The 23799-nt window shown below is 41.5% G+C and overlaps 6 protein-coding genes across 6 annotated transcripts; 1 reads left to right on the top strand and 5 right to left on the bottom strand.

Moving 5' to 3' along the window:
• The first annotated feature begins 542 nt into the window (after positions 1–542).
• On the top strand, positions 543–2093 carry LOC134017486 (olfactory receptor class A-like protein 4). Its single transcript, XM_062457182.1, has 2 exons — positions 543–945; positions 1098–2093. Exons 1-2 carry the CDS (start codon positions 859–861, stop codon positions 2091–2093), a joined length of 1083 nt encoding a protein of 360 aa, XP_062313166.1. The 5' UTR covers positions 543–858.
• Positions 2094–2395: 302 nt separating this feature from the next.
• On the bottom strand, positions 2396–6028 carry LOC134029200 (olfactory receptor class A-like protein 4). Its single transcript, XM_062473271.1, has 4 exons — positions 5798–6028; positions 3162–3425; positions 2748–2993; positions 2396–2614 (listed from the first exon to the last, which is right to left on the bottom strand). Exons 1-4 carry the CDS (start codon positions 6026–6028, stop codon positions 2396–2398), a joined length of 960 nt encoding a protein of 319 aa, XP_062329255.1.
• Positions 6029–7039: 1011 nt separating this feature from the next.
• LOC134029119 (olfactory receptor class A-like protein 4) lies at positions 7040–9518 on the bottom strand. Its single transcript, XM_062473151.1, has 4 exons — positions 9288–9518; positions 8654–8917; positions 8288–8542; positions 7040–7959 (listed from the first exon to the last, which is right to left on the bottom strand). The coding sequence occupies exons 1-4, from the start codon at positions 9516–9518 to the stop codon at positions 7747–7749; spliced, it is 963 nt and encodes a 320-aa protein (XP_062329135.1). The 3' UTR covers positions 7040–7746.
• Positions 9519–11011: 1493 nt separating this feature from the next.
• On the bottom strand, positions 11012–12319 carry LOC134017422 (olfactory receptor class A-like protein 4). The gene is made up of 3 exons (XM_062457049.1): positions 12242–12319; positions 11779–12033; positions 11012–11450 (listed from the first exon to the last, which is right to left on the bottom strand). Exons 1-3 carry the CDS (start codon positions 12317–12319, stop codon positions 11238–11240), a joined length of 546 nt encoding a protein of 181 aa, XP_062313033.1. The 3' UTR covers positions 11012–11237.
• A 575-nt stretch (positions 12320–12894) lies between these two features.
• On the bottom strand, positions 12895–16076 carry LOC134022966 (cyclin-L1-like). Its single transcript, XM_062464727.1, has 10 exons — positions 15774–16076; positions 15442–15516; positions 15196–15305; positions 14866–14989; positions 14629–14693; positions 14403–14502; positions 13899–14160; positions 13690–13744; positions 13463–13528; positions 12895–13242 (listed from the first exon to the last, which is right to left on the bottom strand). Exons 1-10 carry the CDS (start codon positions 15984–15986, stop codon positions 13068–13070), a joined length of 1245 nt encoding a protein of 414 aa, XP_062320711.1. The 5' UTR covers positions 15987–16076; the 3' UTR covers positions 12895–13067.
• Positions 16077–16243: 167 nt separating this feature from the next.
• On the bottom strand, positions 16244–22449 carry LOC134022956 (von Willebrand factor A domain-containing protein 1-like). Its single transcript, XM_062464717.1, has 6 exons — positions 21881–22449; positions 19253–19798; positions 18633–18929; positions 18088–18363; positions 17586–17867; positions 16244–17327 (listed from the first exon to the last, which is right to left on the bottom strand). The coding sequence occupies exons 1-6, from the start codon at positions 21960–21962 to the stop codon at positions 17308–17310; spliced, it is 1503 nt and encodes a 500-aa protein (XP_062320701.1). The 5' UTR covers positions 21963–22449; the 3' UTR covers positions 16244–17307.
• Positions 22450–23799: the final 1350 nt, after the last annotated feature.

The following is a 23799-nucleotide window of genomic DNA, read 5'->3' as shown; positions in this document are numbered from 1 at the left end:
GCTGAGTTAATAAACTACAGCCAATTACTCAATGGTCATCAGGAGAAATGAACCCGTCTGTAAGGGCAAAAATTGGCAAGCCAATTTAGAAACATTGGCTAGGGAAATGAGAGTTCTAGGTGTGATCACTAATAAGTGTTCAATCAGCATCAGTGGGAATTTTTTAATAAGACTCTGGAGGTGTCTTCTTAGAGTTGATGAGTAAACATGTCAAATGATGCTTTTCCTGATCTGAACTCTGTATGTCACTCAGTGATGAGTCAGTGTTGATGAAGGGGGACATAACCACGATTTAAGTTTGAAAGATTTATACACCCACAAACACATACACATTGGTGGGCATGCTTGTGTGTCCATGCATACACAAACACACACTTGGTCTGCAGAGATATGCATACAATACAAAGCTGCTAAAATAAAAAAAACTGTTTATAAATGATGGATGATGAATGAAAGATCATTAATGACTCCACGTGTTGAAAGTAATAAGATCCATGTAAATACAAGAACATTTTTGTGGGGGCAACTCAATGTGTTTTTGCTGTTGGTCACGGTTGTGGAAACATCTTCATACCAATCAGATCCACATGATTATTATTGGATCAAATTTGCCCTAAACGTGTTCAGCAAAATTTAGGTGCTAAGTTAAATGAACCATTATATTTGTGCAAATCAGAGTCTATAAAACAGAGCACCAAATACAGGACAGTGGCATCGGCACAATGGACATGGAGGTGTTGTGGTAAAACAGTAGGAGCTATTACAAACATAAACCTATACACAAACAAACACACAGATACACAGACACACCCGTATACATGAGATGAACAACAGAAACACTTTGCTGAAGAGGACGTGATGTCAGAAGTTCTCACTCTAGATGCCATCCTGTTTGGGGTGCTTGTCTTCATAGGCATCCTGGGAAACATACTGGTCATTCATGTGGTGAGGGGAAAATGTTCTACAGTCATCTTGCATGAAGACATTGACTTTGTTGACCAGATAAGGGATCATGTTTTTTCTGCCAAAGAAGTTGGATATACAGAGTCTTTACGGGTATGATGTTATCTCTGTCTTTCTCTCTCTCTCTGTCTCAGGTATTCAAGTCAGCTGCTGAAAGTCGGTCTCATTGGCTTCCTCCATCAGACACCATCTTGGTGCACCTGTCCCTTGCCAACCTCTTGACTTCCCTTTTCCGTACCGTGCCCATCTTTGTGTCTGACCTGGGCCTGGAAGTTACCCTTGCCCCTGGCTGGTGCCGCTTCTTCATGCTGCTGTGGGTATGGTGGCGGGCTGTCGGTTGCTGGGTCACCCTGGCCCTCAGTACCTTCCACTACTCCACACTGAAACGCAGTCACATGTCCATGGGCGCACTGGCGCAGAAACGGGAGAGGAATCGGGTGTGGATAGCCCTGGGGCTGGTGTGGGGTGCAAACCTGGCCTTCTCCCTGCCAGCACTGGTCTATACCACCCACGTCCATGGCAATGCCACGGTGGAGCTGATGGTGATCAGCTGCACCACCCAGCCCTTGCTTGGCTGCGTCTGGGAGTTCCCTACCATAGAGCAGGGCACTGCCTTTGCTTCCGCTTCTCTAGCCTTTAACGAGGTATTGCCTTTGCTCCTGATGATAGCCACCAATCTGGCTACTTTACATGCCCTGTACAAGCACATCCGGGCAGTCACCTCCGGGGGCGAGGCGGAGGGCGCTAAGCCGGGCGACCTAGACAAACATGTGGCCAGTGAACGTAAGGCAGGTCATGTGATCATGTCACTCGTATCACTGTTTGTGGTGTGCTGGGCTCTGCAGGTTGCTGCGGTGACCTATTACAACCACGACAGGGGTCGCAATGCGGAACAGCTGTTGACTGTGGCCCATTTCTCTGCCTCACTGTTTGTGGGCTTTAGTCCCATGGTGGTGGCCCTGGGACATGGTAAGCTGAGAAAGAGAATCATAGGAATGTTCAAGGAGTGGGGTGATGTGGTCAAATGTCGACAACGGGACACAGCTGAGAAAGAGATCAAAGCTTCAGAGACTACTGGGAAAAAGGTGAAACCAACTGTTCTTGTTGTTCAAAATAAGTTATCATTGTAGCACAAGTGGCAAAGGAAATGTACGACTGGTAAACACATGGAACTAGATGAGTGTGTAAATGAATAAGTATTGTTTTATATGTGATTAAACATCATTTGTAATGTCAGTATCTGACTCTTAATTGACAACCTTTTAGGTGTTTCTGAAGTTCAGATTTTTTTATTTTTTTATTAGATTTGTACGTTCTCAATAAAGAACCACAAACAGACAGTCAAGAAGTAGGCTAAATATGTTTATATAATTTAGCATTGACATCCCAGTAACATTATCCCCTGTAAGGGTGAGCACACTATGTGGTTCTGTCAGTGAATCAGAACAGACTTTATGAACAACCGTAGCCCCCTGTGACCTACAGCCAACACGATGGGTGACAAGGCAATGAAGGTTGTGTTGGCGAAACGAGCTAAGACCAGTAAGACCATAGAGGAGTTGCCTGTAGAACGTCTGTAGTTATAGTAGTTGACTGAGATTATGCTGGTCCCCCAGGATGAAATGAAGAGCACGGTGAGAGCTACAATGACCTAGAAAGAGAAGAAAGAGGTAGAGGAGAGTGATTAGATGAGGAAGAAGAAGAAAGAGGGAGCAAACAGAGGAGGAGAGAAGAAAAGTGAGAGTGAAGTGTTCACAAAGAGAACCATCCAATTTATGCACAACCTTAGCTGCTCTCTTCTCGGCTGGCACCCTCTTCTTGGTGGGAGCGTTCAGGGTTGAGGTGGATGCCCTGCCATGGGAGTAGAGTGTGTAGAGGGAGCCCAGGTTGGTGATGGCCATCAGAATGATGGGAATAATCTCATGGATCACCATGGAGGTGGTGACATAGGCCAGTCCACTAAATGAGGAGTGGAAGTTCCACACACAGCCCAGCAGGGGGCGTGTGGTGCTGCTGATCAGCATTAGCGTCTGACAGGAGAGGAGACAAGTGAATAGAACAACGTTCAGAAAAGAGTACATGCAGGACAAGGTGGCCAAAGAAAATAATGAAAGGAAACCAAGTTTTTCACAAAACCCACATAATGGGCTTGTTATGTACCATCTACCACTGACTGACTGTTCTGGTGTCGGTCTTACCTCTGTGCTGTTCTGGTCTCCCCTGGTGGAGAACACATGAGCAGGGATGGAGTAGATGTAGTTGAGGAACCAGATAAGGCTCAGACTCAGCAGTAAGGATTTGGGAGCTCCACGCTGCAGACCGATGTGTCCTGTGGAAGGAGCCAGGCGACGTAGGGTCTGGAAGTGGAAGGCGCTGAGGTAGAATGTGGACCACACGTTGGCCGATCGAAGCCACACCCACACCCCCATGAGGAGTTGACAACATACCTTGGAAGAGTATAGCTGGAGAAGATTGAAAGTGGGTTAAGACTGTAAGTGAATGTGGATTTCTTCGTTTTTTGTAACCGCCACTACGGCCCTTAAGAGGATACTGTTTTTATTGAAATGTTAATAACTCGAGTTACATGAACCATACATTTTTGCAAAGTAGCACATTTTTCATGTTAAATCACAAAGCTCTATAAGCATAGATACATGTTTTTTGTACAAATGTACAGTATATCTATATATTTACCCATACAGACACATTCAAACATACTAGTGCACAATGCCCGTGAGGACAGAATTGGTAGAAAGGGAAAAACAAAGATAACATCCAACAGGTGTTTGTTGTGGTGTCTGTCATCAGAACGAAGAATAGGTTACAGTAGGAATGCATGAATACTAAGACAAAATAAATGATATGAACAGATGTTATGGCAATAGCTGATCTGCTGATTGTGATTAACAATCCTGTAGGAAATTCAATATTTTCCACACCATGAATCCCTTATGTTCAAAACATACAACAGTGCATTCATCATAACTTGGAGGTTATAAAAAGGATCAGTTCATTTGTGCAGTAAGCCTGGCTGTGGACATACTGTATAAATTAGTGTGTGAGTTTGAGTTTTTATTTGTGTGTAATCAAATCCAAACTTGTTTGTCACATATTTATCATTGTGTACAAAATGCAGTGATATGCTTTGTGTGTGCAATGTGTGTGCATGTATGCATATGACATTTATTTTTCATCCATCCAATATTCCAACCAACATTCTGTATCTTTTTCTTCAACTGTATTCGAAAATATCCAAGCCTAACCTCAAAATAGGCCACTTCCCTCAAATCCCAACACCCTTACAGTATTTTACAATCGCTATGACAATTTTTTCAATACTTTTAACAAGTTTCCTAAACTCTTGACACAGTTAGCACAACATCCATCTGTGTTGGCTATATAATTACAGTAACACATTTCTTGTTGCTTTAACACAAAATGGCTAGAGTAAACACAAATTTAAAATGCTTGAACTTATTTTACACACAAGCTCAACCAAGACCAAAACTATCGATTTTTACTGCCCAATTTACCAATGCTTTCACATTGTTTTGTCAGAACAGATAATAACATCATGTTCAAAACCTAACTTATAGGCTAAAGTCAAAGTGAACAGCTGTTCATATTGTGAATTGAAACACAAATATATCCCCTGTATTTTATTCCATTGCTACTGAGAAACAGCTGGTTGAAGTTATGCAAACAAATCACAGCTGATTCCCAACTAGGAAACACTCATGTGTTTCAATCGCATGACCATATGGTATACAGACTGTAAAAGAGGACCTCTTTGGGATGATCTTGTGTGAAAAAAAAACAATATAGAGCAACATGAAGAAAGTAAGAATAATGCCTGCACGAGGGAGAGGAAGACAAGTACCAGGACAAGGGAGAGGAGTGGGACAAGGGCAAGGCCCGAGGGAGAGGAGTTAGAATGCATGGTGGCGCTCGGAGAAAGGTCAGAGCTAGGGTAACTGATGAAATAATGTAAATGGCAGCTATATTGCATATTTCTTGCAATAATGTCCTGTTGCAAATGACGCCTTTACTGCAGCAATTATTATTTATTGTTTAGTCATTTAGCAGACATTCTTATCCAGAGAGACTTACGGTAAGTACAGGGACATTCCCCCGAGGCAAGTAGGGTGAAGTGCCTTGCCCAGGGACACAACACCTTTTTGGCATGGCATCAAACCGGCAACCTTCTGATTGGTAGCCCGATTTCCTAACCGCACAGCCATCTGACTCCCCTCTATGTTTCTGCCTTCTTTTTTTCTATACAGTAACCGTACATTCTATAAACCTACTCTGAAATGGGTCATTCATTTTTTGTTCTGAATTTCTGCAGCAAAAGAAACAAAATGCATGCATTTACTAAACCTAACAAAACAAAAATGTAGAGGCTTCAAAAGAAACCGCATTGCAAAACACAATCTATGATCTATATACTGTGAGACCAGACACATAAAATAATGCAGTTTCTGTAATACCATCTGATGTTAGTGTTTTTATGACATTGTGCTATGATTGACTAAATGTTCCTGTTGAAAGAGAACATGTGTTAGCTTTTTGGTAGACATGGTGTATTGTTTAGTGTATTTTTGTGTTATGAAAATTAGTGTTGGAGTTTAGTTTACAATGTTTGATTTTGAGCATAAAATTAACCATTTGCCAATTGTGTGTTGTAGGTGTGTTGGTGCGTTATGAGTTTAGGAAAATTGTTAGAAGTATTGAAAAATTGTCATAGCGATTGTCAAAACCGGTAATATCTCTGGCTCACCCAGACCAACATCATCCTCGCCACAGTTTTCATTCCCAGTCCCAGCCCCCCTACCTCTAGTCCCAGGTCTGAGATGACGAGCAGTACGTTCCTCACCAGGGACACCATCAGGTTGGACAGAGCCATGTTTATCAGAATAATGTCCGAGTTACGCCCTCCACCTGTGTTTTTCAACACACTCTTGCCAATCACAGAAATCACTGTGGTATTTCCCATGATGCCCAGCAGTACAAGGATGATGTACAGTGTGGTCTGGAAGGTGGACACATTGGCACGCAGCCCCATCCCCGCAGCTTTCAATTGATGCTCCTCCACCATCCTTAGCCAGAATGCAACTCAGACAGAACACTTTAGTGTCCAAGCATCTAGTCATGCTTGCATTTTGATTAAAACAGACGGTTTTTAAATAACTGAATATCTAGAACAGCTAGTAGCTTTTAGTCCTGATGTGAATCTTTTCACAGATATCTTATCATACATACACTCTAATATAAGCCTTCTCATCATAATATCTAACCCTAAAGTGATCTGAGTGCTCCCTAAACTTTGTATGTAGTTAGTTTAGTTGGATGTTCCCTTACCTGTCTTGCATTTACAAGCCCTACCTCTTAAAGTAAAATCACCATGGACATTACCAGATCATAACGTCTACTTTGAGTGACAATAAAGAGGTCCCTGGTCCACATGCTACGTCAGAGCTGCTGTTCACTAAGGGGACTGGGGGTTCTTCACTGGGGGAATAGAGAGCTGTGTTTGCATGTTTATATAACACAAGAGATTAACCACCAAGACTAATTGAAACGCTGTGAAAAGCTTTTTTTGTAGCTTGATTTACAAAATACCTGCCTCAGCCAGTGACTTGTGTTTGTAGGTTTGGATGAAATACCTGCCTCAGACAGTGACTTGTGTTTGTACCTTTAATAACTTGAAACTTTAACAAAACTGGCACTTGAAACTTTATTAATATCCACCAAACATGACACAGGGTTATAAACTTGTTCCCTGACTTAATGTTTTACAACACATTTAATTCCCTATGACCATAACAGTAATTTTCACTATTTGAAATCTATAATTAGGGACATGCAATAAGATAGATTTTGGATTCCATACAGGAATTGTGTTCTAGAGTTTAGAAAGTAATATGTAATATGCATAAATACATGTAATTATCTTACATGTATTTATTTATTCTTTATCAGAGGCATAGGTTTGTTTTCAGATATAGCTGGGACAGTATTTTTTTATAACTGAGAATGCGTCCTTTAAATAGAATTCTTGGTAAAACATGGGGGGGACAGATTTACAGTTACAGATATTGTAACCTACATTCATTCTGTTATATAATCCTAGGTGGATCGAATAGCTTCCATTATTCTGATATTTAATTGCTACTGTTGTTTGTATTATATGTGGTACCTCTGTATTTTACTTGTTCTGTAATTGTATAAATGGTATTACCTGAACACTTGCATTTCATTTGGGATCAATAAAGGGAATGGAAATGAATTGAGTCAGATATTAGTAACTTGTGCATAGGGTTCTCAGTGCCAAAGGAGCCCCTGATAATTCTACCTCAACCCAAACACGTTTTTCAACCTGCTACTAGACTAGTTACGAAAGAATGTAACTCCCTCACTGATACAATGAAGACAAAAAGAACATTTACGATAGCGAAGAAATGTTAAAGGTATCTGGCCTACATACATTGTTTCAGTTGAAGAAATTAAATGTTAGAATTAAATTATCTTTACAAGTAATAACTTTACATTTCACATTTATTTGTTTGGTAATTTGACAACATTGAACTTGGTCATCTTAATAATCTTCAAAACAGAAATGTATGTGTGCTGCAGAAAAACACAAATAAGTAAATGGGTTTTGTTGCAGAGACCGGAATCAACACAAAACATTTTGATAGAGGGAGAAAAATGTCAGAACTCATTCAATGTTATCATCTGACAGTGTATAGAGAAGGACAGAAGGCTGAAGTGTAAGATCTGTCAGTGAGTCAGCACAGACTTGATGAATGACCGTAGACCCCGATGACCTACAGCCAACACCATGGGTGACAAGGCAATGAAGATTATGTTAGCGAAGCGAGCTATGACCAGCAGGAATTCAGAGGATGAGCCGCGGTTGTAGTTGAAGTAGTTGACTGAGATTATGCTTGTCCCCCAGGATACAATGAAGAGCATGATCAGAGCTAGAATCACCTGGATAGACGGGAGAGGAAGAGAAGGGTTTAAAAAAAATTGAGGGGAGAGAGGAATGCACATGGAAGGAGAAAAGAGAAGGAGAAAGGGAGGGACAATAAAACAATTATGAAATACAAAAGAGAAGAAGAGAGGGATGAATAGAAGTGGAAGGATGGAGATGTTGAAGATGGGAGATGAGATATCTGCAAACTGGTTTATTGCTAATCTACTCATGGTGAGGTTTATATTGTTCAAACTAGAGAGAAGAAAGAAGTTGTAAGAAAGTGTGAATTTTGAATGCTCACTTCATGTTTATCGTGCACACATTCTCCTCCTTGACACCTACCTTGGCGGCTCTCTTCTCAGCCGGCACCCTCTTGATGATGGGGGCGATCTGGGCTTGAGTGGAGGATTTGCGTGTCCTGACATGGGAGTAGAGTGTGTAGAGGGAGCCCAGGTTGGTGATTGCCATGAGGATGATAGGCACAATCTCATGGATCACCATGGAGGTGGTGGCATAGGCCAGCCCACTATAAGCAGAGGGGAAGTCCCACACACAGCCCAGCAGAGGGCGTGTGGTGCTGCTCACCATCATCAGTGTCTGACGGAGAAAGAAGAGAAGTGAGAATACCACAATCAAACAACATTACATGCGATAGACAGGGTAAGTGAATGATATGGGGATTTCTGATAGTTCCGGTATGAGTCTTACCTCTGTGCTGTTCTGGTCTCCCCTGGTGGAGAACACATGAGCAGGGATGGAGTAGATGTAGTTGAGGAACCAGATAAGGCTCAGACTCAGCAGTAAGGATTTGGGAGCTCCACGCTGCAGACCGATGTGTCCTGTGGAAGGAGCCAGGCGACGTAGGGTCTGGAAGTGGAAGGCGCTGAGGTAGAATGTGGACCACACGTTGGCCGATCGAAGCCACACCCACACCCCCATGAGGAGTTGACAAAACATTTTGGAGGAGTATAGCTGTAAGAGATGAGAGGTGGTTTTAAGTGAGTCTTCATGAGTGTGTTTGTCCCAAAATTCTGATAGATTTGTTGTAGGTTAATGTGCCATTGTAGAAGTAATTATCAGGATTTCTACAAATAGCAATTTAACACTAGTAATAGTTAAGAATTATGCTTTACCAATGTCCAGATACAGTTCTTAAGGTTTCTTAAGCATCATTCATTTCTCAATTCCTAAATCTCAGATCCCCAATCTCCCAAATCCAAGGTCTCCATGTCTAACAATCTTTTGTCTTTCTCCCAGTCTACTTTTGCTCCAGAACCCAAATCCCTTCAAACCCCAAACTCATCTTTTCCACAACTTTCATTCACAGTCCCAACCATCCTACCTCCAGTCCCAGGTCTGAGATGACTAGCAGAGAGTTCCTCAATATTAACACCAGCAGGTTGGACAGAGCCATGTTTATCAGAATGATGTCCGAGTTACGCCCTCCACCTGTGTTTTTCAACACACTCTTGCCAATCGCAGAAATCACTGTGGTATTTCCCATGATGCCCAGCAGTACAAGGATGATGTACAGTGTGGTCTGGAAGGTGGACACATTGGCACGCAGCCCCATCCCCGCAGCTTTCAATTGATGCTCCTCCACCATCCTTAGCCAGAATGCAACTCAGACAGAACACTTTAGTGTCCAAGCATCTAGTCATGCTTGCATTTTGATTAAAACAGACGGTTTTTAAATAACTGAATATCTAGAACAGCTAGTAGCTTTTAGTCCTGATGTGAATCTTTTCACAGATATCTTATCATACATACACTCTAATATAAGCCTTCTCATCATAATATCTAACCCTAAAGTGATCTGAGTGCTCCCTAAACTTTGTATGTAGTTAGTTTAGTTGGATGTTCCCTTACCTGTCTTGCATTTACAAGCCCTACCTCTTAAAGTAAAATCACCATGGACATTACCAGATCATAACGTCTACTTTGAGTGACAATAAAGAGGTCCCTGGTCCACAAGCTATGTCAGAGCTGCTGTTCACTAAGGGGACTGGGGGTTCTTCACTGGGGGAATAGAGAGCTGTGTTTGCATGTTTATATAACACAAGAGATTAACCACCAAGACTAATTGAAACGCTGTGAAAAGCTTTTTTTGTAGCTTGATTTACAAAATACCTGCCTCAGCCAGTGACTTGTGTTTGTAGGTTTGGATGAAATACCTGCCTCAGACAGTGACTTGTGTTTGTACCTTTAATAACTTGAAACTTTAACAAAACTGGCACTTGAAACTTTATTAATATCCACCAAACATGACACAGGGTTATAAACTTGTTCCCTGACTTAATGTTTTACAACACATTTAATTCCCTATGACCATAACAGTAATTTTCACTATTTGAAATCTATAATTAGGGACATGCAATAAGATAGATTTTGGATTCCATACAGGAATTGTGTTCTAGAGTTTAGAAAGTAATATGTAATATGCATAAATACATGTAATTATCTTACATGTATTTATTTATTCTTTATCAGAGGCATAGGTTTGTTTTCAGATATAGCTGGGACAGTATTTTTTTTATAACTGAGAATGCGTCCTTTAAATAGAATTCTTGGTAAAACATGGGGGGGACAGATTTACAGTTACAGATATTGTAACCTACATTCATTCTGTTATATAATCCTAGGTGGATCGAATAGCTTCCATTATTCTGATATTTAATTGCTACTGTTGTTTGTATTATATGTGGTACCTCTGTATTTTACTTGTTCTGTAATTGTATAAATGGTATTACCTGAACACTTGCATTTCATTTGGGATCAATAAAGGGAATGGAAATGAATTGAGTCAGATATTAGTAACTTGTGCATAGGGTTCTCAGTGCCAAAGGAGCCCCTGATAATTCTACCTCAACCCAAACACGTTTTTCAACCTGCTACTAGACTAGTTACGAAAGAATGTAACTCCCTCACTGATACAATGAAGACAAAAAGAACATTTACGATAGCGAAGAAATGTTAAAGGTATCTGGCCTACATACATTGTTTCAGTTGAAGAAATTAAATGTTAGAATTAAATTATCTTTACAAGTAATAACTTTACATTTCACATTTATTTGTTTGGTAATTTGACAACATTGAACTTGGTCAGCTTAATAATCTTCAAAACAGAAATGTATGTGTGCTGCAGAAAAACACAAATAAGTAAATGGGTTTTGTTGCAGAGACCGGAATCAACACAAAACATTTTGATAGAGGGAGAAAAATGTCAGAACTCATTCAATGTTATCATCTGACAGTGTATAGAGAAGGACAGAAGGCTGAAGTGTAAGATCTGTCAGTGAGTCAGCACAGACTTGATGAATGACCGTAGACCCCGATGACCTACAGCCAACACCATGGGTGACAAGGCAATGAAGATTATGTTAGCGAAGCGAGCTATGACCAGCAGGAATTCAGAGGATGAGCCGCGGTTGTAGTTGAAGTAGTTGACTGAGATTATGCTTGTCCCCCAGGATACAATGAAGAGCATGATCAGAGCTAGAATCACCTGGATAGACGGGAGAGGAAGAGAAGGGTTTAAAAAAAATTGAGGGGAGAGAGGAATGCACATGGAAGGAGAAAAGAGAAGGAGAAAGGGAGGGACAATAAAACAATTATGAAATACAAAAGAGAAGAAGAGAGGGATGAATAGAAGTGGAAGGATGGAGATGTTGAAGATGGGAGATGAGATATCTGCAAACTGGTTTATTGCTAATCTACTCATGGTGAGGTTTATATTGTTCAAACTAGAGAGAAGAAAGAAGTTGTAAGAAAGTGTGAATTTTGAATGCTCACTTCATGTTTATCGTGCACACATTCTCCTCCTTGACACCTACCTTGGCGGCTCTCTTCTCAGCCGGCACCCTCTTGATGATGGGGGCGATCTGGGCTTGAGTGGAGGATTTGCGTGTCCTGACATGGGAGTAGAGTGTGTAGAGGGAGCCCAGGTTGGTGATTGCCATGAGGATGATAGGCACAATCTCATGGATCACCATGGAGGTGGTGGCATAGGCCAGCCCACTATAAGCAGAGGGGAAGTCCCACACACAGCCCAGCAGAGGGCGTGTGGTGCCGCTCACCATCATCAGTGTCTGACGGAGAAAGAAGAGAAGTGAGAATACCACAATCAAACTTACATGCGATAGACAGGGTAAGTGAATTATATGGGGATTTCTGATAGTTCCGGTATGACATGTTTATCAAGATGATGTCTGAGTTACGAACTCCGCCAGGGTCTGTGAAAAGACTCCTGCCAATCACAGCGATCACAAAAGTGTTTCCCGTAATGCCCCATGTCACCAGGAGGATGTAAAAGGCTGTTTGAATGGGGGACACTATGACACGGAGCCCCATTCCCACAGGCTCCAACTCAGACATCCTGTTAGTTTGAATACAATTCTGACAAACAATTCAGCATCCATATACACATCCTCTAGAAGAACTTGTAGTTTTTAGTCCAAATAAGAAACCCTGCACATACAGCTCAGCATAGTCTATATGCATTCTCATCAAAGACAACCCTGAAAAGGATTTCTCAACAATTTCTGCCATACAAATAGGACCTTCCCACTTTAGTCTCACGTTAACATGACAGCAACCGCCAGAAAAAAAAAAATCACCATGGACACTGAGATCATAACATCTACCTTGAGTGACAGTAGGGTGCATCCCTGGTGGTCCAAGCTCTGCTAGGTCAGAGCTACTGTACACCGAGGGGACTGGGGAAATAGAGGGTTGACTAGTTGAGTACGCACATTGATAGACCACAAGAGACCTACCTACCAAGACTAATTGAAACATGCTTCCTATACAGCTATTAACACCTTAGGGGGTAGAACTGTTTTTGAAGGTAATGGTAAATATATAAACTTTTGCTACTTTTGACGCTACTTTACTCTCCTACAGGTTTCTGAAAGTGAAAAAAAAAAAAATCACCAAACAAGACATTGTCTAAAAAACATTTTATTCCAAAATATTGTTCATCTTTGGTCTATGATCGCAGAGCATAGTTTCCCAAATCACCATGAAATGAAGACAATGTACAAAAGTGAAGTATTTGATAAAACTAAGAAATAAGGCTTTGTATTTGGTCCATGATCTGTTATTCCATGTCACCATGTGAAGGTCATCTTCTGTGTGAGAATTCATCCTTCCTTCCTCGTCCGCGCTCTCTCCTTCGCTCCCTTTCTCGCTCTCTTTCTCGTTTCCGATCTCTGTCTCGATCCCTCTCTTGAGTTAGTTGTTTTTTCCGTTGAATGGGAGAGATGGAGCGTGAGGTAGACGACACGCTACGACTGCGTCTGAAAAGGACAGAAGACACAAAAACATGAACATGGGTTTGTTGCCTAGCAACTTGTCTACAATCCAGTATCTGCTGGTATTTACTGGTTCATTTTAACAACAATGAGATGGGACTCCCAGAACTACCAAGACATACCACAGATTTGCCACAGATACCTGTCTGTTTGTGGGAGTTGCAAACAGCTAGAAACTATTGAGTTCCAAGTAGTTCCGCCTTACCTGCGCCTCGGAGGGGTGATGGAATGAGTCTCTCTTCTTTCATCACTTCGACTCACTTTTGTCTTCCTGTAAGAGTGGAGGAGAAAAAAGACGGAAAACAATTCTAATATTTTATCACAATTTTAAGTAACATTCACATTTAATAAAAGAAAGGCATGACAAATACAAAATGTCTTTCAGTCATCAATTTTAAACAGGGTTCTCCAAATAATCTCTACAGGACATACCCATCTCCATTAGTGAGCGAAGACTCTTTATTAGGCTGTGCTACAGCAGGGGACACTTAAGGGGAAGGCGAGAGAGTCAAGACAAAGGATGAGAGGTAACCATCAGTCAACAAGTTAGGACCAAACATCAACATTATTCTATACCCAAAATTATTGGACAAGATGTAAGAATCCTTAAGAAAATACACCAAGGAAGCTTTGTATTTTACCTGCTTTGGAGGAAGGAGAGAAGCTTGAGGGGATGTCCAGGGTCGGTGTGCCCACAGCCAACAGTGACACCCCCTCACACAATTTAGCCTTGGCAGCTAGGGCATCTAGGGCCTGTCGACACTCATCCACCTGCTGGAGAAGGCTGGGGAAGGAGACAGGTGGCAGGGAATAGAGCCTCATAATCCGCCCGCAGATCTCCCTGAGGTCCTCCTCTGATGCCCCAAACAACAAGAACCACGGGGGCTGGTCCGGCATTGGAATCTGCAGTTGTGATTTTAAGAAAAGAGCATAATTCACAGATCTATGCGTTTGTAGAATACAAATGTGTAGATTTGAGTGAAAACCAACACTTCTGTTTACCATTGCAGATCTTGGATCTGATGAGATCTTATATGACTGTATTGGTGAGTGTGGTGTGTGCACGAGTAAATGACAGTCAATTGAATTCTGAGTACAGTATGTTCAAGACTACCATGTGCTCCAGTTGTACAAGTTAGGCCTACCTGTAGGGACCTAGCCGACAGGTAGATACAAGCACAGGCTACAGTCTCAGCACTGAACCTTAGAAACACATCTGTCCTCAAACTGTCATTCATGTAGTTCCTGGGGAGAACAAAGATAAATGTACAAATATTTTATTTCCAATATGATATACAACATATTCAGTAAATCTTTCAATATGGAAAACAAAATTAAAACACAAATCAAACACCAAATTAAATCCCAAACCAGGCAGTCTGAACTAGCTTAGTATCCTTCTCACACTCCAGGACCTGGAGGTACATGACGATAATCTGGAACAAGAGCACATCAAATATTTTAGATATCAGTGCATGTGACCTGAAAAGCAGTAGCTTTTTTTTTTTTTTTTTTTACACAATCAAACATTAACATGAAGCAAAGGAAATACCTCATATTTCTTTCATCTAAATTTGAGAGAAAATGTAGGAGTTTGGTGGAGCTTGCCTTGTGAGGGTGTTTAACATGTACACAGAAGCCCAGCTCCTTCAGCACTCGTCTCTCTGCTTTGATCACCTGGGCCTTCATACTGATGTAGCCAGCATCCAAAGGCATGGGTACCCGAGTCCTCCTGAAGCAAGGGACACACAGGGTTACACGATATCGGAACATTTAGTATCTAAAACTGAATCAAAATCTCAAATGTGTCCGCAATCCCTTGTTATGTCCTATATGGAAATTCTCATCCAATGTGATTTGAAAATGAAACAACTCAACAGACGTGGGTGGAGGGGAAGAGACGAGAGAAGTTTACATTTAGTCTTAAGAGAGTCTTACTTTCCACTTTTGCTGTGCTTTAAATGGTGAAACACATTGAGTACATCTCGAACCCTTCGTGGTTCCTCTTCAATCTTTGAAGCCAAGTGGACACACGCCATAGCAACCATCTAAAAAGGGATTAGAAAGAAGAGGACAGGTAAAATGTAATGCATATGGAGATTAAGAGGTCTGACAAAAAAGCACCACAAAACAGAGAAGTGTTTGCAAAGTACGACGACTGGAGAACTCCGGGGTGTATTATACCTCTGCACAGTGACGGACAAATGACTTGCAATAGTAGAATCTCTGAAAGAGGATTTGACCCGTGGCCATGGCTACCTGTGGGCATAGCGTTCATCCAATCACAATTAAACCCGCTCTGGCAGCACATCATGAACTTAATCTTGTTAGCTAGCTACAATGTTGGCTAACTACTAGCTAGGCTAGCAAGCGAGCTAATGTTTCAGGCCATGTTTCTCAAACGGAAATGTTAAAAATACTTTGTAAGGAGTGAGTTGGCTACCATGACATCTTTCTTGTTACAAGTTATTTCTAGATGATCAAGTGCCTAATTCACAAGATAGTTAGCCACCAACCTGCGGGAGTCTCAGCAGTATCCCTGCGGCCTGGATCATCTCGCATCCCCGTATTCGAAGCTGCTCTTCTGTGTCCGGGGAAAGGCCATGTTCAGCAGACGGACTTTTATGTAGTCGTTCCGGTGGCAAAAGACAGTTGTCTAAAGTCAGCGTTACTCCCGAGTATACTTTATCTCCTACAAGGATTCCCTCCCCGGGAATCGTCGGTTGCATTTCCACGCAAGACCGAGGCTGTCTATGGCCGCGGCCTAGGCAGTCCTGCCTGCAACAACCCCTTCTCCAATTGGTTGACACGTATATATACGCGTCACCTTATTGTTCACAACGCCTGTGATTGGGTGCTTTGGACTTTAAATCTTTAAGAAAAGATTTAAGGCGCACAAGTGTTATGTTAAATTAATTATAGTTTTTCTACATTAGTTGTAATTCTATTAAGGATATTTTTCAGATGATCGTTTCATCATATGTATAATGAATACATTTATTTGGGTATTTTTAATGTAAGTTGTGCACTTATTGTAATGCACTTTATTCTAATATTCAGTATGGGTTGGCAAAAAGAATAGCTTTTACAGGTCTATTTGTGTTTCACGTACACAGTGTAGTAATATTTCTGTCACTCATTGATAGATTAATATAGTAACCAAATCAAAATGATATGATATAATTGAAAACCTTAAACTAGACTACCATCTTAGTTAACACTTTGATTAAACACAATAATGTATATTCAGTAAATCATGATCTTAATGCTTAGTAGTCAATTCCTTAAAAACGACAATCACACTACTTACATTACAACAAACAACTATAGTGCTTTCCTATTAATGAAGCAAACTCAATTAGTTCTGATGTTAATCAGTCTAACTTCTGGTATTACAACAAAATGTTAAAGTTTACATTACTGTTAACTTGAATAATGGTCATGATCTTAAAAAATGACATACCCTACCTCAATGGCCTAATAACAGCCTGCAATAGATACATTTTCCACTAGATGACACTATGACCAAGCAAGCCAAGTTGGCGAACAGTTGACTTGTACATCAATCTATGACTTTGCCTTGTACTTTGAGTTTTATTTACATTAGTATGTTTGATACTATGCATGTTTTTACATGTTGCTTCAATATGTATTTTTTTCTCTTTACCCATTGCAAACAATGTCATGCTTGGACTGTGGATCATGCTTGATTGACAAAGCAAAGCAAGACATTCATTTAAAATGACGTATTTTTTCCTTCAATCCTCATCTTCCCTTTGTGTAAGACAAATGGAGTCAATGCATGATCCATCCATTATGCTCAGATCTCCACTGTAGAATCTTGTTGCAGAAACCACAGCTTAGTGTGAGCTCATCTTAATCAAGAAGACCTCCATTTGATGATCCACTTTACATGTTGTTGTGAGTCAGAGTGGTTTGATGAGGTGAGTTAAAAACTCCATGATAGTACTGTGTTGGTATTAAAGCACTTAAAATGAAGAAAAAGGCAGATTTATCCCATTCACTCCATTCCTTAATTGCTGTAGAATTTTATTGATTGCCCCTGTAAGCTGTCAAAGAGAAAGAAAGAATGATGTACAGTATTATAATATATAGTGAGCACCAAAAGACTTTGAATATTAACATATTCTTTGTCATTTTTTACATTAGCAACATATTATCTGTCCCAGCAGTTCTGGATGACAGGATACAATGACATGACTTGCAGTCTCTTTAATTTGAAATTACTGTATGTCAAATTAATTGCTTATAGCAATTTTAGTAAAACACACACACTATATTCAATTATTTATTATTGGTAGACCAACCTGTGTGTGTATGTGTTGTACAGCACAACCCATTCCCTCGGCCTGAGTTGTAAACAGGGGAAACACACACTCTAGTGCTGGGGGCCAGGCGTGTGAGGCTTGCAGAGAAGGAGCCAGGGGGCAGGTAAAGGGTGGAGGATGCTAGAGGGGAGGAGCTCTGAGTATCACTCTTCTGCCAGTTCAGCCAGTAGCCCCTAAGCCCCTCCTCCTGGCAATGCCATTCGACTTGCACCGTGTCAGGCCCCACTGGGATCAGCTTGAGGTCATTCAAGGCAGGACGCACTGAGACAGGCAGGACAGGTAAAGATCACAATGGGAAATAAAGTCGTGACCCTTTTAAGAAAAGCTAAATAAAGAGGAAAGGGAATGCTGCAAAATGACTAGCAATAGGAACCTGAAAAATTCCAAATATGGGTTCACAAACTATGAACACAATTATTTTACAAAACATTTAAATCAACAAGATGCCTCCTGAACCCCAAACCCACAGACAGAATCGTACTTTCCTGCGTGCAGATCCTGGCAGACATAGCCTTCTCTGTGCCGGTAGAGTACAGGGCACTGACTGTGACCAAGTACTGAGTGCCAGGCTGCAGGCCAGTGAGCAGGGTGGAGTTAATATCTCCACGTAGGCTCACTATCTGAACCTGTCCGCTGGGAATGGCTCCATACTCCACCCTGTACCTCTGGATTCTGTTAGGCTGCAGGGGACCCCAGCTCACACGCACCCGGTCAAGACCAGACTCTGACACCAAGACCACTGCAGGGCTCAACACGTCTGGAGGAGGAAGAGAGGAGGGAGGAAGGAAGAACAGGAAGATAACAGAATTGATCAAATAATAATTACTTTGTCTGATGTGTCTTTGCCTGAGATTGAGATTAGGTTTTCCTTTGAATTTTCCAGCTTCTGCTGGACGAAACTCATTCTATTATGCTGAAGTCTTTATACTCTTTTATTTAAAACGTATTTTCATCAAACATTTATCCAACCCCTTCAATGCTACATTTCTATTGCTCCCTCCCTGGCCCAATTATTTTCTCTCTCACCTGGCAGGGTGGTGAAGCTGACGGTGAGTGTGTTGAGGTACTCTTGATTGTATTCAGGGGTCAGAAAGGCTGCGTAGGTGGTTTCTGGATGCAAGTTGGTCAGCTCCACCAAGCTGCTGTCCCCTGGGATGTACTGGCTGCTGGCATCGTCCTGGGGGTCTCCACTTTCTGCCTTCCCTACAGGGGTGTACCGGAGATGGTAGTAGCCCGTACTGGTGCTCAGGACAGGGCGCCACTGCAGCACAGCCCTACTGGAGGTTACCTGGGTGACTAGAAGTCGCTCAGCACGAATAAGCTCTGAGATAGAAAAATATAGAAAGGGTAAAAGACAGAGAAAGGGTGCAAGGAGATGTACTACTCGGTGGTGGGTGAGAATCACACGTATTCCACAGGCCTTCTGAAAATCACACATCTGTCTAAAAATAGTTTAGTCTGACAGCTCTCTCAGTAGCCATACTAGCTGTTGTCTCACCCCAAGAGTGGCTATGCTGCTGATACAAATGATCTCTTTTACTACAGATTTATTTCCAGCCAACCAATGTTTTTTTTTTTTTTACTACAATTATTTTCATCGTTGTGAATACAAAACAGATTCTGAAAACACACATACACACACACACCAATTATGGCCTCCCTCAGGTCGTCAGTAATGATGCTGATGTCATCAATGTCTATAAAGTGGAGGTGAGACTCAATTGGCGGAGTCACAGAGTTCCGGAGCACCTGGTAGTTCCCGTGTCCCGTAGAGACAGCCAGCACAACCACACCTTCTCTCCTTAACTCTGCCATTAGTTTGTTTACATTTCCAGGCTGGACTCCATCCGTTAACCACAACAGCACCTTAGGAAGCTTTGTTTCTCCCCCAGCCTTGGTGAGCACCCCCTGGACCTGTCGAAGGGCAGCCTCTGTGTTGGTGTCTCCCTGCAGCTGCCTGGTCCTCAGTAGGGCCCCCTGTAGGTCAGTCTGGGAATTGTAGGCATCCAGGCCAAACTCTAGGTGTGGCTCTGTGCCCACCTGCAGAAGCCCCACCCTTACGTGGCCATACCCCAGAGAAAAGGGCCGGAGAAGCTCGGACAGGAAGTGAAGCAGGCGCAAGAATTCATAGGATGACACACTTCCTGAGGAGTCCAACAAGAGCAGGATGTCCCCTTCACAGCAGTTCAACACTGAGAGAGAAAGGGAGATAGAAAGAAAAAGAGAGAGAAGGAGAAAGATAGAGAGGGGAGTGTCATTCTATCAAGTTTCTCATCTGCAATCACACTTCTGTCTATTGCTGGTGCATGCTATTCACTGGTTCATGTTATTCAGTGGTTCATGCTTTCAAATGCTATTCACTGTTAACATTATTAGCTACTTGTGTCACCTATGTGCCTCCCTGTGTGTGTTAAATTGTTTTGTAAATTGTTTTAAGCATATGTGTATTAATCCTGTGTGTCACCTGCGGTAAATTGTTTTGTACATACACATGCACTACCCCAGGATTTAACCGTGTTTTATAAACCGTTCGAAAGGATAGAAAAACAGGGTCCAAGAGAAAGGGAACAAGGGAAATTGTGTATGTGTTTATTGCATATTTGTTGTATTCTACTCTGCTCTTTTTTTTTCATCTCGCATGCTGCAATGTCGCAATTTCCCCTTGGGGATTAATAAAGTACCTAATACTAACCTACTACAAAAACTGGAGGTTGGATGGAATACAAAACATGTGGAATATGGATGCGAAATATGGAGATAACTGACAATACAAAAAAATTGTGTGACAGAGAAAGTGAAGGAAAACACAAAAGGAGAAAAAGACAAACAGAACATTGTGTCTCATTGGAAGCTGGTTGCTCATTGATGAATGCATTACAGTAGTCACTGGACTTCACACCTAATTTCTTAGAACCAATTGAGCTCCATTTTCTCTTGCAGCCATTACCATACGCTTTTTTCTAGTAAACACAAAATAGCTCCTCTACTTGAATGAGGAAAACACACATTCAGTCAGATATGCAGTCAGCAAGAACTGCTACTAGCATCTAAAGTTATCCTGGGCAGCCATTAAACAGCATCTATTTTTAAAACTGAACTGGAGTGTTCCATTGCAACTATTTATTCTATTCTTCCATGACCAGTAATAGCAGGTATATAACGCCTGCAGGTGTTTTGCAGGAAGTTTCATGACCTCACTGTACTAGCATGTTTCGTGCCAAGGTGCACTGACATGCTCAACTGTACTAACAATACAAAAATGCACTAATCCTAATCTGTACAGAAAAAAATGCAATACCTCCTCATGCTAATCCACTCCTCATTTCAGTTCAGAATATGCAGAAACCATGACCTTTATAATCTCACTTTCTAGCCCTTCTTCCTCTCATTTTCCTCACCAATGCAGGCTGGAGGGGCTAAAAAGTAACCATGGTCCCAAACAATACATTACATTTATAAACCGCTAGAAAGCAGTGGAAAAATAGGGACCAAGAGAAAGTTATAGAGGGAAAACGATAATTAAGGGAAGAGGCAAACAGCTTAAACGCTGATGTTAATGACTTACACAGACTGATAAAGGCAAAATGTAGGTAAGGAGAAAGAGAGAGCCTTAACAAAGTTAACCTTTCTAAAGTTTTTTAAGACAAAAGAATGGGGCGATGTCGATGGAATGTTCCTCGGTTCCCTTTCTGCATTCCAAAGCAGGAAAGGTGGATGAGTGAGAATGGGATGTGTGTGCGAGAGAGAGAGAGACAAATCCCTTTTGGACAGTACCAATTTTTTATGCATGAATCCAAACGTTGAATGTTAATTAGTTGGCTGAGTATCACTAAGTTAAGTTTGAGAAAGTTACTTCCCTAATATTACAGCCAGATACAGTTTGGTTTTCAAAGTATTTGCTGCTGCCAGCACAGGAATAACGACAAAACAATGTGATCACGTACTAAATTATATAAAGTAAAGCAACCATCAAATACATTTGCCTGATATGTTCTATGCAAAACGCTTTGACGTCAACGAATGTAACAGTAGACATTACAACTTAAATTGGAGGATATAACTTAGTAATAAAGTGTTGTTGAAGACTACTCGAGACATAAGTAAATTAATATGGGTTGGTTGTAGGCCAATTGGTCGGACTGTCTTAAACGTCTTCATAAATGTCAGTTGCCTAATTTAGATATTTCCAAGTTGTATTTACACATAATCTCCTTAGATTTAGGCTATTTGTAACCTAAAGGCGAATTATTCTAAACAGGCCTTTGAAGACTCACCTGTGGCAGGTCCAGAAACGTGTGCGTTGCCTGGTCGCATCAAAGCACCAAGGACCAGGTAGGCAAATCGGATCCACTCCATTACAGAAAGTAAACGGACACAAAAGTATATATGTTGCTCATCATTATCAGTAGCATTAATTGAGATATTCCTGCGTCCGTGGCACTTAAGTCCATTACATTCTTCCGTGATATTTTACGTCCCAAAAACAGTCCCAGCGGTTCAGATACAGCCAAGATATAGTCTACTGACCAAACTTTCAGCCCAGATACATATATTTAACCCACTATCAGAAAGTCTACGAACTGAACTGAACCACTCTGTAGTTACATTTCGTGGACTATAATATTGTGTGGCACCTGCCTCCTTCGCATTTACCTGAGATTCAATCCTCCTGCTCTCACTGACGCAACTAGCAGTCGCTACGGATGAAACGAGTTTACTTTCAACTTCGCAGTAGCCTACTCTTTCCTCCAAATATTTCCATACCCTATTGTCCTTTCTTGTCTCCAAATTCCTTGACAGCCTCCTCCCCTTGCAAGAGTTTCGGCGTCACTTTAGCTTTTGCTGGACTTCGGACTCAGTCGCTTGCAGAGAGAGGTCATATTTTATTTTGTTTCAAATTATTATGTGTGTTTGTGAGAGAGAGAAGCTATGCTTTATCTCTTCTCTGTATCTTTTTCATCTGCTCTTAATAATTAGTGCTGTCCTTGGGGGACAGAGGAAATGAGACTTTCAGTCAGAGATATAGGAAGGATAGAAAGAGCTGGCCCTTACTTGGCAATTATTTTCTTATTTCACCCCTAAGAACATGGTGTATCATAGTGTAAAAGAGGGGGTTGATTAGAATGACATACCTATATTTCACACCTCCATGCTTGACCAACCACACACAGACTTAGTTCCCATCAGAAGCATGAAGGCAATGGTATGCAGGATACAGTCTGATGTGAGGGCTTTCAATAGGCCCCTTAATCGGACAATCGGCATACCATCCATCAATTCCCATTGTGAGTGCACCATAAAAACATTTTTTAAACAAGTTTGCAGAACTCGTAGATAGCAGTGCTCACATGGACATTAAAGGCGGCTTGCTGATGAGCTCTCTCCCTCTCCCCCTCTCTCACTTGCCCTCTCCCTCTCTGCAGTCCTGATTAACATTTAGATTAACGTGCTGTCATCCTCCTGGGCACTGCTGTTGGATGGACACATGAGCAGTGGATTCATCTCCTGCAGAGGCTCAGTGACACTTGATGGTTTGAGTCACTGTCTCCTGTTTGACAAAGACGTAGAGGATTCAGCTGAGGCTTTGAGGATTATTATTCCAAAGCATTGTGGTCTTCCATTTAGTTTTATATGACTTTACTGGAAACACCATCTCATATGCAAATGTTCACAGATTCAGTTATGCTTTCGGCCATTTTAATTTCCATCAGTTGACACTGGACACATGTTTTGTCTCATTTTCCCGCTGTTAAACTTTCCATATATACAGGATATGCTATCAAATGTCGACTGACTGGCACAGCCCTCAATGACTGATCTGTACAAAACCTTGTAAAAGTCAAGGGGAAACAGCTAATCATTGGTTAGAGGCAATGCCTTTCAAAGCAGTATTGTAGGACGTTATGGGAGGATAGGGTTGGCAACTTCCTTCTTACTTTTCATGGCTTAGCCACCTTTGAGATGGTACCTGTCAGAGCTTGCAATGTTCTCAAGCCCTCCCCACACTACTGAGGCTCAGCTATAGATGAAGAGAATGGAAATTCCCATGAAGAAGAAGATAATGCCTGTAATGTTGATGTGTACAGTGTTGCTGGAATGTTCATGTGGTGTGTGATAGATAAAGAGTCAGTGAATGCTTACAATTATGTTTAAGGCTATAGGTGTTATCTATGGATTTGCACATACAAGGAAC

This window comes from Osmerus eperlanus, chromosome 1, assembly GCF_963692335.1.
Source record: "Osmerus eperlanus chromosome 1, fOsmEpe2.1, whole genome shotgun sequence".
NCBI classification, from domain to species: domain Eukaryota; kingdom Metazoa; phylum Chordata; class Actinopteri; order Osmeriformes; family Osmeridae; genus Osmerus; species Osmerus eperlanus.
Note: the sequence above shows the minus strand (reverse complement) of the source record. Positions and strands in the feature narration are given on the sequence as shown.

What these genes read in the sequence shown, in the direction of transcription:
- LOC134017486 (XM_062457182.1), top strand. Translation starts at nt 859, where the DNA reads ATGTCAGAAGTTCTCACTCTAGATGCCATCCTGTTTGGGGTGCTTGTC. An exon ending in ACATACTGGTCATTCATGTG is followed by an intron (nt 946 to 1,097) that starts GTGAGGGGAAAA and finishes TCTCTGTCTCAG; the next exon opens with GTATTCAAGTCAGCTGCTGA.
- LOC134029200 (XM_062473271.1), bottom strand. Translation starts at nt 6,028, where the DNA reads ATGGGGCTGCGTGCCAATGTGTCCACCTTCCAGACCACACTGTACATC. An exon ending in TCTCAGACCTGGGACTAGAG is followed by an intron (nt 3,426 to 5,797) that starts GTAGGGGGGCTG and finishes AATCTTCTCCAG; the next exon opens with CTATACTCTTCCAAGGTATG. An exon ending in CCGAGAAGAGAGCAGCTAAG is followed by an intron (nt 2,615 to 2,747) that starts GTTGTGCATAAA and finishes TTCTCTTTCTAG; the next exon opens with GTCATTGTAGCTCTCACCGT.
- LOC134029119 (XM_062473151.1), bottom strand. Translation starts at nt 9,518, where the DNA reads ATGGGGCTGCGTGCCAATGTGTCCACCTTCCAGACCACACTGTACATC. An exon ending in GAGACCAGAACAGCACAGAG is followed by an intron (nt 8,543 to 8,653) that starts GTAAGACTCATA and finishes TTTCTCCGTCAG; the next exon opens with ACACTGATGATGGTGAGCAG. An exon ending in CTGAGAAGAGAGCCGCCAAG is followed by an intron (nt 7,960 to 8,287) that starts GTAGGTGTCAAG and finishes CCGTCTATCCAG; the next exon opens with GTGATTCTAGCTCTGATCAT.
- LOC134017422 (XM_062457049.1), bottom strand. Translation starts at nt 12,319, where the DNA reads ATGTCTGAGTTGGAGCCTGTGGGAATGGGGCTCCGTGTCATAGTGTCC. An exon ending in CAGCCTTTTACATCCTCCTG is followed by an intron (nt 12,034 to 12,241) that starts GTGACATGGGGC and finishes TTTCTCCGTCAG; the next exon opens with ACACTGATGATGGTGAGCGG. An exon ending in CTGAGAAGAGAGCCGCCAAG is followed by an intron (nt 11,451 to 11,778) that starts GTAGGTGTCAAG and finishes CCGTCTATCCAG; the next exon opens with GTGATTCTAGCTCTGATCAT.
- LOC134022966 (XM_062464727.1), bottom strand. Translation starts at nt 15,986, where the DNA reads ATGCAACCGACGATTCCCGGGGAGGGAATCCTTGTAGGAGATAAAGTA. An exon ending in AAGCTAGTTCAGACTGCCTG is followed by an intron (nt 14,503 to 14,628) that starts GTTTGGGATTTA and finishes TGTTCTCCCCAG; the next exon opens with GAACTACATGAATGACAGTT. An exon ending in CTCTCCTTCCTCCAAAGCAG is followed by an intron (nt 13,745 to 13,898) that starts GTAAAATACAAA and finishes CTTCCCCTTAAG; the next exon opens with TGTCCCCTGCTGTAGCACAG.
- LOC134022956 (XM_062464717.1), bottom strand. Translation starts at nt 21,962, where the DNA reads ATGGAGTGGATCCGATTTGCCTACCTGGTCCTTGGTGCTTTGATGCGA. An exon ending in CAGCTTCACCACCCTGCCAG is followed by an intron (nt 18,364 to 18,632) that starts GTGAGAGAGAAA and finishes TTCCTCCTCCAG; the next exon opens with ACGTGTTGAGCCCTGCAGTG. An exon ending in CAGGATCTGCACGCAGGAAA is followed by an intron (nt 17,868 to 18,087) that starts GTACGATTCTGT and finishes TGCCTGTCTCAG; the next exon opens with TGCGTCCTGCCTTGAATGAC.